The sequence below is a fragment of the Colossoma macropomum genome, unplaced genomic scaffold (genome assembly GCF_904425465.1).
Source record: "Colossoma macropomum unplaced genomic scaffold, Colossoma_macropomum, whole genome shotgun sequence".
Lineage (NCBI taxonomy): Eukaryota > Metazoa > Chordata > Actinopteri > Characiformes > Serrasalmidae > Colossoma > Colossoma macropomum.
In genome coordinates, this window is record NW_023494799.1 from 23,968,992 (window position 1) to 23,983,580 (window position 14,589).

At 39.6% G+C, this 14,589-nt stretch overlaps 1 protein-coding gene across 1 annotated transcript in view; it reads right to left on the bottom strand.

Annotated features, from left to right (window-relative positions):
* The window catches only part of fah (fumarylacetoacetate hydrolase (fumarylacetoacetase)), a 30,536-nt gene extending 18,190 nt beyond the window's left edge, over positions 1-12,346 (bottom strand). Inside the window, exons 1-7 of the mRNA XM_036586483.1 lie at positions 12,092-12,346; positions 10,804-10,914; positions 9,332-9,453; positions 6,885-6,934; positions 5,442-5,532; positions 1,804-1,901; positions 372-424 (exon numbers count right to left, since the gene is read on the bottom strand). Coding sequence (XP_036442376.1) covers positions 372-424; positions 1,804-1,901; positions 5,442-5,532; positions 6,885-6,934; positions 9,332-9,453; positions 10,804-10,914; positions 12,092-12,262 — 696 coding nt within the window. The 5' untranslated portion in view covers positions 12,263-12,346. The remainder of the gene's footprint in view (positions 1-371; positions 425-1,803; positions 1,902-5,441; positions 5,533-6,884; positions 6,935-9,331; positions 9,454-10,803; positions 10,915-12,091) is intronic.
* Between the last annotated feature and the right edge of the window lie 2,243 nt (positions 12,347-14,589).

Genomic DNA, 14,589 nt, shown 5'->3' on the forward strand with positions numbered 1-14,589 from the left:
TGTTAGCCCCTTTTTACCCTGTTCTTCAATGGTCAGTACCCCCACAGAGCAGGTATTATTTGGGTGGTGGATCATTCTTAGCACTGCAGTAACACTGACGTGGTGGTGGTATGTTAGTGTGTGTTGCACTAGTACGAGTGGATCAGACACAGCAGTGCTTCTGCATTAAACTCATCAGACGTCTGGTTCCTATCACCACCACTGTGAGCAATTCTGACTCTGTAAGTTTCTCTAGAATGGAGCATTTCACACCAAACCACTAAAAATGACTTTGTGTACATCTTAACATTTTAATTATGAAGACGTTTTAAAAAATCAGTGGAATTCCCCTTTAACATAGGCTGAAATAGCTAAAGTAAAAGCACCCTCACCATTTCCAGCTCAATGTCCAGCTGCTTGCTGGCCCCGAACACTGGCGGCTTGGCTGTTGAAACAAAAAGGAAGAGGAAAATAAATAAACAGACTCGAGTCTGACAGCCGTTCTGACGTCCACTCCAGCACGCTCCAGCAGGCAGCACATCCACGCTACATTAACATTCAGCTTTCTAACTCGCTGCTTGTTCAGATCAACCAAAGTGTCAAGCTGCAGCAGCGATTGGTGTCGGACGACAGCATAACGCAGCTGATCAAAGGCAAATATTTGGGGATGTAATAAGAGAACTAACCTTGGAGTCCTCTGAGCAACTTAACGTAAGCCATCCATGCAAAGTTTCTCTTGACTTTTATTATCAGTCAGTGGCCTGAGGCCATGGGGTAGCAATGCTGAGGTTATTGTAATGAGGGCCTGTTGACACGGCTGCTGCTGAAACATGCAGTGTCATGGTCCTCAATAGTAAAAGACAGGCAGAAAGGCTGGCGGTATTGATATTGATTCAGTATTTTCCTAATACATTATGAGTCTAATATACCTGAAATATAGCTGTATGCAAATGTTTGAACAGCCCTGGTCAATTACACGTTTTGTTGATTTTTTAAGTGTAAGTGAGTTAAAGGGGAACTCCACAGACTTTGCAAAATTACTTAATCATTCAATGGTTTTAATGTAAACAAAATCTAGTTACTAGTACTATAATGGTGAACCATTCTGACTCTAGTAAGGCGCATTTCACACCGAACCACTCTGAATGATTTTGTTCATAACTAAACCATTGAATGATTAAGTAATTTTGCAAACCTCTACAGTGAACACAGACATTTTTCAGCACATTTTAACATATTAGAATAAAAGTACAGCATATAAAAGGTGCCATAACTTTTGCACAGGCCATATTTCTAATATGTTTTTTTCTAATATGTTAAATTCACACTGTAAATAAACTGTGATTGTGCATTAAAATGTACAAAAGTTCTCTGAGCACAAAGAGCATATATATATATATATATAGAGATAGAGAGAGAGAGAGAGAGAGAGAGAGAGAGCGGAGCGTTTACCAAGTAACAACATCCACTGTAACAGTTTTCTACAGTACTAGTCAAAAAACATTTTGATTAATTGTATGTTTTTCATAATTAAGGAAAGCTTAACTGTTTAAAATGCTTTATGAGCTCCATCTACCTTATAGGTCCACTACATAGGTTTACAATTACAGCTTGTAAATATCCAGCCAAAGGTGCTCTGTGGTCAGAAGCTGACCATTGATGAAGGACTAGAGGATGGCTAACACAAACTGTGCCTCAACAGGTGAGCTACAGTCTGTAAATGTATAGCTAGGTGGAGCTACAAGAGAGGGGTTTCTAATAAAGTGGAGAGGTAATCTGTAATGTTTTAAAATAGTGTATATTAGTGTGCATGTGCATGGTTACCTGGGTCTGGCCTCATTTGACCCTGGGGTCTTCTGATAGGTGTTCCTGACACTATCACAGAAGAAGCTCGGCCGTGATAGCCCACCGGAAGCCTCAACCTGGAGATCAGAAAAACATCACTCTTTCACTCCATCACATTTTCCCTTTTATAGCCAGCATGTTCCACCAATGACAAGGCTCATTCATTCTCTTCTCCAGAGTGTGGCCTGGAGGTAGCACCCATCAACCATCCATCCAGCCATATCCCTCTTCATTTGCTCAACAAAAGGGCCCTGCACTCTCTCTCTTCCCCCATCTGTCTGTCATTATCTCTCTCTTGAAGGAAAAGTTTGATGAAAAATCAAACGTACACAATTTTCTTCTTATCCTAAGCCTGGACATGTTTGGTGTCTGGAATTTGCTCTATTCTTTTACATTGCAGCTACACTATATGGCCAAAAGTATGTGGGCACCCTCCTAATAATTGAGTTCAGGTGTTTCTGCTACACCCATTGCTAGCAGGTGTTTACTTATTTACTGCCTATAGAAATGTAATTCATTACACTACTAATTACATTACTTGTGTGTTTCTCCACAAACTGAGAGCAATTGTCGCGCAATCGTCAGTTAACAATAGCCTGTACCACTAAACCTTACATATGCCACAAAGCTGAATTCAGCTTCTCATTCGCCAGCTTCTCATTCTTGTTCAGATTTTCCTGTTCCACCTTAAAAGGTACAGCTGTTATTAATGCCTCCAGCACCAGAATGTGACTACTGCACAATTTAAGGTGGAATGAAAAAATTCGAACAAGAAGCTGGCAAATAAGAAGCTGAATTCATCTCCGTAGCATATGTAAGGTTTAGCGGAACAGGCTATTGTTAACTGACAATTATGCAACAATTGCTCTCAGGCGATTTCCTGGAGATATGCAAAAGTTAAAAATTAATTACTTTCTACAAGCAGTAAAGTAATGCATTACTTTTTTTTTAAAAAGTAACGAGTAATGTGTAATACATTACTTCCTTTGAGTAACAACCCCAACACAGGTCGTGAGTAACTTGCACATCTGTGAAGGTACCATAAGCGCTGAAAGATAAATACACATTTTGGAGCAACATATGCTGCCTTCTATCTGACGTCTTTTTCAGGGACCCCTATAAAAAATGTAACATGCAGTGCAAAATATGACAACAAAGGCGCTGCATGGTTGCGCAGCTGAAGACACATAAAAAAATGAATGGTGATGTAAACATGCCCCTGTCCAAACTTTTTTGGAATGTGTTACAGCCATCAATTTTACTAATCACTTCTCTCTGTTTTTATTAGCATTTCACACACTGTCTTAGCTTTTTTAAAACTGAGGTTTGTAGTATTTTGCCTGTATTGTGCAACTCTAAGTCCAGTACACCACTGCACCTTCAACAGCTTTAGTGGAACCAAATGTAAACCACCTTTAAACTCCTGCTCCGCAAGATGAACACTTCTTCCCTGAAGGAGTGACTCAAATTTAGAAAGCAGGGAGGCAGATTTAGTGACCCTTGGGGGCACTGCAGTAGGTTCCGAAGCAAAAAAACAGAAAATCGAAATGAATTCTGTAGCTTCTCTGCCTGTCCCCCTTCATCACTTTGCTCCATCTACAGGCAAATAACTCTTGGTCTCAGAAAAGCGCTTCTGAGGCTTGTAAGTAAGACTGGAGGAAAATTATGCAGCAACTGTGTTTCTTGCACAATTCATCGCAGGGTGTCAGCCTTTTTTCTCCACAGCGGGTAGAGAACTATGCAGGTGAATTATTTGGAGAGGGGGCCGTGTGTCAAGGATGAATAAGGGGGAAGTTTTGGGAAAATAGCTACAGGGACTTCTCTGGGTAATGAAAACTGCATATTTCTCTCCCACACATACGCGCTCGCGCCAGTAGAGGTGCGAAGCCGCAAGGATGTCAGGAATGTTCAAAGTGAGGCGGAACTAGTGAGTCAGCTATACTGAGACTCACCCATCATACTGAATAAGGCAGAGAGAATTCAGCTTGTTCTTATGAACACTGGAGGCCAAAAATCTAATTTACACACGTCTCCTTTTGCCACAATGTAGTCCATCAGCCAAAACACGTCTGGTGTCTGAAGTTTGCTTGTTTAGTTTTGCACTGGAGCTTTGAGGCTAATTTAGCTAACAAGTGATGGAGGCTTATGCACACCAATTAGCATCAAACTGCTTGCCTAAATCATCATACATTTGCCTCAAACTGTGTGGAGTTGTTCAGTAATCTCTAACAGACTTGCTTATGTGGTTTCTGACACTCTTATATATAAACATGGATGAAAGTATGTCACATTAGGGACAGGTGTTGCTACAGGCCCCCTGAAGACAATATTGTTATAATATGTTGATATAATATGCAAACTTTGCTCTGTCACTCACAGGCCTCCACTGACAGAAGCCTTAAGCTGGCTTTACACCGTGAAACTTTCATGCAACTTTACCTGCTTGAAACCTACATGAAACTTACTTGAAACTCAGCTGCAACAGTTACAACTTCATGAGTTTCATGAAACAGCCAGTCAAAACATCAAAAACACATCATGTGATCACGCTGAATGACTAATTTCGCTGCATCAGTGGACATAAAAAATATAAGCTAGTTTATTGAAACGATGGAACAAATATGCAAAGATTATTCTGCACCTTGCGGAAGCCTTTATATCGAGAACTATATGATGCATCAAAAAATATGAGCTGCTAATTTGGATATTTAATGGAATAAATGAATGTGTTGTGTGTAATATTCATTGCTTTTTAATTGCTTTGTATAACTGTCAAGTTGCGCAGACATTATGTTGCAGGCAACTCACAACATGCAATTAGTTGCATGAAAGTTTCACTGTGTAAAGCCAGACGGTGGAGTGTATTCTGCTTAAAATGCCATTACATTGTACAGGAGGATGCAAATTTTGCTGGCTACTCGTTACGCCACGGATCCCGTCTTTCAGCTGTGGTTCATGCATGAATTTGGAAAATATTCAGCAAAACATTTAAGCAAATAAGCTCCACTTGCTTGAGTCACTTTTTACCAGATAACCAATTAAAAAAGAGGACGAGTAAAACTGAACCAGACAGCACACTGTACAGGACGACAGTTTTGCTCACATTTGCGATTTAAAAAAAAATTAAGATACAATTTATAAGATGAATATTTAATTTGAATATTATTCCACTGGAATTTGTGCCATTGTCTACATTGTTATCACCAATATTTGCTACCAGACCTTCAGAACTAGACGACAACTACCCCTCACCACTGTAACTTTGTGAGTAATTTACTTTAACTTAAAAATATGACTTGGCTCTTTTCTCGCTCGTTGTGGTGCTCATATATATACATATATGGACCGTGCTGATTAGTTATCATAGGTTTTCATTACTTGATAGCTACATTAGCCTTGTAGCACCAATGCAAAACTAAAGAAGCAGACATCCAACATGTTTAGAATGATCAAGTGCATTTAGGGTAAGTGGCTAAACTGTTTAAATTTGATTTTTGACTTTAACTTGCTACTATTGCTTTAAATGTCTGGAGAAACACTATCCATATGGTCACCAGGAGTCAGAAACGACTTGATGCACTTAATAATATTAATAATCACTTTAACTAACTACCTACCAGTTGGGCATCAGGGCATTCTCTTTGCCGCGGAACATGATCCCGACATTAGTGGCATGATCTCTGGAGGAGTAGAAGTCTGTGTAGTCTCCTACAGAAAGAAACAAGGTGGAGAGAATAGGAGAACAGAGAGAGAGAGGGAGAGTGAGAGAGCGAGAAATATGAAGAGGAAACATATACATAATGTGTCTCAAACAAAAAAGGTTGTGTCTCAAGTTCTTTACAGAAAGATAGATTACACAACTATTATTTCTGCAGATACAGTTGAAATATGAAATACTGAAATACTATGAAATATCAGAGTGTCATAACTTTAGAGGGAAGAGAGATGAAAGGCGTGATCCTGCTGTTTTTTTTTTTTAACTGAAGTTTGTAGTTAGTGCACAGCGCCCTCAGGTGGCAGAGAGTGAATGGTTGATTTAGGTGCAAATATTTACTACAATTATTTGCTAAAAATGAAAAGACTATATGTTCATCAAAGAAACTAAGCGAGTTTTTAATATATACCTTCAATGTTTTTTGTCATTTTTATTGCCACAAATAATAACTGATATTTATTATGATACTGTTTTCCTCAAAATAAACCTTGCAAGTGAACATAGAAAATGTGTTCATCAGTATTAAAGAGGAATTTCTGCATAATAAACTTGTTAAGATGTAAACAAATCTATTCAGAGTGGTTTGGTGTGAAATGTTCCATTCTAGTCAGAATTGTTCACAGTGGTGGTGATAAGAACCAGACGTCCACCTCTAAAAGCTCCCTCACAGAAAGTTATTACATGTTATTACATGTTATAAATATGCTGCCTAATGTCTGAGACACTGTTTTATGATAGCTCTGAGAAGGTTTTGGGTTAAAACTTAATTTTCAAAATCTATTCATTTTGAAGGAATACATGCAAGGAATTATTAGGCAAAATGGTCCCCAAAGAAAACTTTATTTTTTCACATTTACTGCTATTTTACCATCATCAACATTCCATATAAAACTCAGAAGACACGTGTAGGTTCACTGGTGGTTTTGGATAGTAAATAAAACGGCTATATTTGTGTTGTAGTCATGGCGACGTCTGGTTCCTATCACCACCATTGTAAAGAAATCTGAGGCTCTACAATCAACCATTTCACACCAAACCACTCTGAATGACTGTATGCACATCTTAGCCACTACGTTATTCAGACAATTTGAATCAGGGTAATTCTCTTTTAAACAATATTTTAAAAAAAGCTAGTTGTCTCTAAACTGATAGGCTGTGTATGTACCTACAGGAACTGCTTCGCTGGGAAAGCTCAATGTTACTGTATATTGCAAAAGCATTAGAGAAGACAGAAGGACAGAAAAAGAAAAGAGCTCGACAGAGCATTACAGAAGATGGGTCAAAGTCAGGAGAGATAGTGTGATGGTGTCACTATGAGATGCACTGTCGCTCTCTGAGCGCTCACCTATCTCAGCTGGTAGGTGCATCACTGCAGAACTCTGATCCACAAAAGCTCTGAAACACACAATCACACGCAGGTTTTGAGGAAGAGAAGTTCTAAAGTGTAATGTTTGAGGTGTGCTGAGAACCAGAGAGACAAAACAGCCAGCTTGTTACTCTTACATTGTTGCATACCGTCAGTACATTTGGGAGATGTGTCCTTCTGTTAGTGACGAATGTTGTACACTTCAAGTACTGCAATGGTTCCTTTACATGTGAAGCAGATTGTTTTGTCTTTAAATTCCCTGAACAGATATTCTTCACTCATGTCTGTATGCTGCGACATCACATAAAACATAAAATGTGGCCTGTGCAAAAGTTATGGCACATCTTATATTTTATTTTTTCCCCCAGTGTGCTAAACTTAGCAAATCAATAGAAATTGTGCCCTAAAATGTGCAAAGAAAATCCATCAGACAGGCCAAATCAAGCGTCACTGCAGCCACGTTGGGCCCCCCTGATTTAGAGTAACTGTTTAAAAGCTATCAATCAAAACATAAAACAATATTCGTAACTCAGCAGCGAATTCATTTGCTTAATACAAATGTTCTAAATCAACATTTTTCCAATTCAGTCCTTGTAGAAACAGACAGCCAGACCCATTTTTTGCACCATCCCAGCTCAAAACACACCTGCACTTAGCAGTCAAGACTCAACACCTGGTGGAGTAGAGCTGAGAGCTAAAATATGGACTAGGGGAGAGGGGGGCACAATTTAAGTTTAAAATATAAAAATGTATGGATATTTTATGCAGTTACACAGCTTCAAACACAATATGCTTTAAGTCACCAACCTGTATTCTTATAGCAACATCATCTGCGACTTGTGACAGCAGTTGGCCAGACATTTCTCCAGATTCGTGCATAAGACTGTTTTTGCATAATAAAAAAAGCTTTTTTAATGGTTTTTGATCACTAAGTTGTGTGCATAAGTGACAGAATTCATTGTTATTATTTTAATCTCTCTCTCTGTGACTGTAGAACAATTCTGAAGCATATAAACAACTCAAAGTGGTTGTGATTAATTTTTGCCTTTCCAACTGAATACATTGCAATTATAGATTAAGATTAAGATTAATCATATATTAATGTTTATATGCTCACTCCACTCAACAATCTGATGGAAAATCTCTGTTTACATGCTACACTACAAGTAATCCGATCCAACATTACACGCATGCGTAGAGTAACACGTGTAGAAGTTACCATGACAACCAGCATCACGTGAGTTCAGTCAGAATGAGACGAGCAGCAGTGAGCAGCGCTTGTGTTTTTAATGACTTTAAAATGTCAGACTCAGGAAATCGTACTTCACATGTGCTTATTAAAGAAGGGCGAGAGGAAGACGTCGTGTTCTGAGACCCATAAGCTGGACGCCCGTCCCACCACCGTCTTTTAAAACTCAGAGCATAAACTTTGTCTCCTCTGCAGACCAGTTTCTGCTCCCGCATGTTGAACGTTATACACTTTCTCTATGACGTTACGCACATGATCAGAATGTACTTAAACTTTCCGATTGGGAATGTAATCAGATACAGGCATTTACATGGTTATTATTCTTCTATTTAACCGATTATTTACAGGATTACACAACTCGTTTAATCAGACAGAAGTTGTATTCCGAATGACTTCAATCGGACTAGTCTATTCCGACTGAGGTGTATATATGGACATATTCTATTCCGATTGAGCTATTAGTCAGATTATCAGGCTTGTAAGTTAAATGTGGCTAACGAGAGCTAGCCAGGTGAAAGTACATCCTCACCCAGGGGGGCTAGTTTTAATGTAATATTACAACTAAGACCCCACAAAGTTAACAATGAGAGAACTCCATATTTACCCAAATCTACATTTAAAACAGTCAGTTATTGGAAGCTTTTATTCAGAGATCCAACACAGATGTATGTGAGATACCAAGAAAATAAAACGTATTTAAAGTTTAGCGATCTATTAAAATTGCTCTTTTACTTTGCAGTAAAAAATTAATTTGCCAGCCTCCTTTTACTAACCACATTTCTTTTGATGCAGATTTTTTTTGGAAAGCTTATCTGGTTCAAACAACCCAGAATCATATTGAATTATTTGTGTTTATCTACCAGGCATTTTAACAATTATTACAACCAGCCCCCCAGTCTATTACAGTTTACCCCAACTATGGGGAAAGTTGCAACATTTGTACTCAATTCAGCAGCTGAACTGTTCACAAACAGGAGGTCGTGGATTTTCATTTGTAGTAGAGATGTGTAGGTTGCTTGTTTAAACATATTAATATTGCTCAAATACTGTTTTAAACTATTTTGTAAAAACGGGAATGTATTAGATTGTACCCTGGTCTCTGAGTACTGGGCTGGGAAACCCTACTGTGTGATAGTGAGTATAGGCTAAGCTCTGAACTGCAGCAGAATATCTGTACCTGCTCCTCAAGTTTGCATCATCGCGCAGGGTGGACTCGTTTGCGGCCAGCAGCATCTGCACGTATTTCCTGGCTTCCCTCCAGGCATCGTAGCCCAGGCCCATGAAAGCGTTAAGCGTAGGCTGAGGAAACAAGAGCACGTTTCAACTTTCTTCACTGTGGTCAACAACTTTGATCCTTAATCCAGTTCTTTTGGGATCCCAAGCCAGTCCACATATTTGTTCTCTCCCAGCTCCCAACACAACCAGGCAGTATTATTTGATTCAGGCATGTCAGGAGCTGGATGGAGCACAAATATGGATCATCTTATCCTACGTTCTGCATATTTTAGTGTTTTCTGGCTAAAAACTTCTGATTAAATTTATTACCAGGCTGCAGTGGGTGTGTTAGCAGAGAAACATGCTAAACATGTGACCCAAAACGTAGGACTGGAGACTGCTGGTCTAAAATAGTGCACTACAGAAATATGCACATAAGCTAGTGCTTGTTAATGCAGTCATATAGATGCCCCACCTTTATACCATCCACATCTTTGCTGCATCCCAGCTGCCAAGATGTAAACAGGGTCATTCATAGTGGTTTGGTGTGAAATGATCCATTCTAGAGAAACTTACTGAGTCAGAATTGTTCACAGTGGTGGTGATAGGAACCAGATGTCCACCTCTAAAAGCTCCCTCACAGCAAGTTATTACATGACATGGTTATAAATTCACTGCCTGATGCCTGAGACACTGTATTACAACAGTTTTGGGAAAGTTTATGACTAAAACATATTTTTAAATACAAATATCACATAGAGGTGCATGTGAGACAAAAGAGTCCCTCATGTTTCCAGATATATCACAATTTACCATCATCAACATTACACCGAGCAGGCATAACATTATTACCACCTCCTTGTTTCTACGCTCATTGTCCATTTTATCAGCTTCACTTACTATAAAGGTGCACTTTGTAGTTCTACAATTAGAAACAAGGAGGTGGTCATAATGTTATGTCTGATTGGTGTATGTATAAATACTCAGAAGACACGTGTATGTTCACTGGTGGTTTTGGATAGTAAATAAAATGGCTATATTTGTGTTGTAGTTAGAGTGACCCCTGGTTCCTATGACCACCACTGTAAAGAAATCTGTCTGTAGATTTCTCTACACTGAACCATTTTCCTAACCACTGTACTGTGCAGAAATTTTGAAAAACTGCTGGAGTTTCCCTTTAGGAAAAGAAAAAGAAAATTATTCTGTACTATTCTGATGTATGTCAATTGTAAATGTACTGATAGGGCTGTGGTAGGGGTCCAAGAGTAAACCCATTGGTTACTTGAGGTTATTCTGACAATTCAGGGGTCTCCAAAGACTGGACAGTGACCGCTCTACAGCCCGTGATTACCTGGCTCAGGTGTGTTTGGAGCCGGAATAAATTAAAATACGGATCTGAAGGTCTTCAAGGACTTGAAAGAGTGTAAAGCTCACCTGGTCAAACACATCCTGGTGCTGCCCAAGCACAGGTCCATTGAAAAGGTGCTTAATAACACTGAGGTCCAAAATCTGGTCTCCAATAGCAACGCCGATCCTGTGCCGAGGCTGAAATTCACATGTGCATTGAAGAAATTAGCAGTGCTAGTTAGCCTAAAAACTTAAAAAGATGGTTCTTTGAGGGTTCTTAGTGAAAAGAATGGTTCTATTTAGAACCTTGAGCTCTGTATAGAGCCATTTCATGCTTATATGGTTCTCTGCATGGTGAAAGCGTTTTTCAGATTGATGGAGAATGTGCTGTTGATGGTTCTATATGGCACCTTTTAAAAATGGTTCTACATACACACTTAAAACTTTGACTTGACTTGGTTCTTCAAGGGTTCTTTAGTAAAGAACATGGTTCTACAGAACAATGAACACTCAAAGAACCCTGTGCAAGATCAAAGAGATCTTTGCATCATGAAAGGGTCCATTAGATTGATGGAGAATGCGCTGTAGATGGTTCTACATAGAACTTTTTTTAAAAGGGTTCTATATAGCACAGAAAGGATCTGCTGTTGTTACAAGCTTGACATTGTAACAGTAGCAGAATCCTTTTTGGACGCTACACTTTAAAAAATAATGGTTCTTCAAGGGTTCTTCAGTAAGGAAAATGGTTCTATATAGAACCAAGAATCAAAGACCCCTCTGCATGATTACAGGGTTCTTCGCAGCATTAAACAGTTCTTCTGCAAATTGATTATGAAAGTGCTGTAGATGCCTTTTTGAAAAGGGTTCTTCTATTATTACAATGTCAATCTTGTAACAATAGAAGAACTCCTTTTGGTGCTATAGAGAACCCCTTTCAAAAGGGTTCTATATATAACCATCTACAGCACATTCTCCATCAATCTGAAGAACGCTTTTATGGTGCAAAGAACATTTTAATCATGCAAAGGGCTCTTTGAGTGTTCATGGTTCTACATAGAACCATTTTCTTTTACTAAAGAACCCTTGAAGAACCACAATTTTTAAGTGTGTAGGTACAATCATTTTAAACGGTGCTATACAGAACCATATAGAAAACATTCTCCATCAATCTGAAGAACAATTTCACCATGCAAAGAACCATTTAATAATGAAATGGTCCTAGGCCTATATAGAGCTCAAGGTTCTAAACAGAACATTCCCTTTACTATGGAATCATTGAAGAATCATATTTGGTCCACAGCTTGAAGCTCATTGGGCTGCCAGTCATTTCCCTAGTTTCTCAGCAGAAAACAGCAGTTGTTAATATTTTACTCACATTGTCGCGGGTTGAGAACACTCCGTAGGGCAGGTTGTGGTAGGAAAAGTCTGAACTTTCGTCCACTTTTATAAAAGACATTTCGAAGTTGCAGTTAAACTCAGGAATACTTCTCAAAGTCACCAGCAACAAAAGAGCTAAACCCTTCCAGATGCTCTCCACTGCAGCCATATGAAGTTACCGCCTCCTCGCTTTCTGTTTTTCCCACCTGTGTTGCGTCAAGCCACGCCTACACGCCGGTTATGATTGGCTAGTAACCTCCTGCCCTCTACATTGTGATTGGCTAACACCCCCCACCTCCTACGCTAAGAATGCCTGGTAATTCATTCATCACATGTAGTCTATTACTACTAGCCAATCGTGACTCATGAGGCGTGGCTTTCCGGAAAACAGGTGGAGAAAAACACAACGCCTCTGAAGGCAGAACAGCTGTCCAATCAAACGCGCTCTCTCAGATCCTCCCTTCTCCAAATTCACCCAGTAAAAGTAATGAAAAAGCACTGGAAATGACTCAGCACAAATGTGCCAAAGTCAAAGGTTTGAGCAGTTGGAATGAATTCTAGGACTTTTATAAACTGTATAAGTATGACTTTCTGTTATAATACAGTGCTCATAGTACGACATTCTCGATAACATTATTGTCCAAAAGTTTGTAGACACCTCCTCCAGTGTTCCCTCTGAAATGAATGGTTTTAGTAGAGACTTTGCTGCTGTAACAGCCTCTACTCTTCTGGGAAGGTTTTTACACTAGATTTGCTCTGAGGATTTGATTGCATTTGGCCATAAGAGTGTTAGTGAGGTCAGGTACTGATGTTGGATGGTCAGTTCTGGATCACTCCAACTCATCCCAAAGGCACTGGATGGAGCTCACGCACTCTAGAGAACACAGTTCCACTGCTCCACAGCCCAATGCTGGGGGGCTTTATACCCCTCTAGCCCATGCTTGGCAATGGGCATGGTGACTGGATCTGTACGCAATCACTCTGAATATACAACTTGCTCAAAACAGAAAATCTGGACTGTACACATAACAGCATGACTTAGCAAAGCAGAGGCAACAACTGTTAAACCCCAGAAATACTTCATATCACACATTCTGAACTATCTGCAGCACATATAAGCGTATAAGCCAGACATATAAGCCCCTAAATTGCAGGTTACCGAGTTATCTCAAGACTTAATTTAAATCATGATAATACCGGGAAAGCTACCTACGAAGGGCCTTTTATAAATTTATAAAGTAATGCTTCAATATTTATAGGCAGCTTATACTATTAATTGAAGAGCCCTTAAACAGACATTTGTTCCATTTATGAGAATGTTTTGAAGGATCGTTCCCATGTTATGGAACTTACAAGGCAGAGGCCTAGATAAGAGCACCACCTATCAGTTCTATGGAAGCCCATGAACGTAAGTGGCCGCTTTCAAACATATTTTCACATATATATTCCCACACAAAAACCCTACACTCGAGTAAAAGCAGAATTTCTTAGCACTGTTAGTTGCTAATGTGTGCAGTTACACACTCCTTCATAGAAATGATACATTTGTACTTTACCTTAAGTAGAAATATATAGCACTGATATATAGTGATATGGTGCTCTTAACTAGGTGCAACAAGTGTAACAAGCTCCATTACTTGGGAATGATGCTTCATAACTGTTATAAATGGAACAAATATATGTCAGGTTAGTTTAAATAGTTTATTTATATATAATGCACCAAGACGTTTGCAGCAGATCCTTAGTCTAATTCCTGTAAGTTGAGACGGAGCAGTTGGGGTTCGGACTTCATCCAGCACATCTCAACTGGATTGAGATCTGGGAACTTTTTGGAGGCCAGAGCAACTCTTTGAACTCTTCATCATGTTCCTCAAAACATTGCCAAACAACAAATATCACTGCCACTGGTCCACAATGTTTAGGTAGGTGGTACATGTCAATTTGACATCCACATGAATGCCCAGAGCCAGGGGTTCCCAGTAGAACATCACCCAGAGCATCACACTCCCTCCACCGGCTTAACTTCTACCCACAGTGCATCCTCTTGCCATCATTTCCACAGGTAAACTTGCACAAGTGCCTGGCCGTCCACATGATGTAAAAGAAAACAGGACTTATCGGGCCAGGCGGCCTTCTTCCACTGCTGTGAGGTCCAGTTATGAGGCTCATGTGTCCATTGTAGGCTCTGTCAATGGTGGACAAGGTCAGCATGGGCACTCTGACCGATCTGCAGCTGCATAGCTCCATATGCAGCAGGGTACAAAATAGTGTGCTGTGACCAGGGTGTTATGACCAGACAGAATTGCCTTCACTGCCCCAACACGTATCCGCTTTTTCTGTAACTGGTCATAACGGTTGGTATAGTGTAGTGGGTAACACCTCTGCCTTGTACACTATAGACTAGGGTTCAATCCCCCACCTTGGCAAGCACCCTACACTATACCAATAAGAGTCCTTGGGCGAGACTCCTAACACTACCTTTGCCTACCTGTGGAA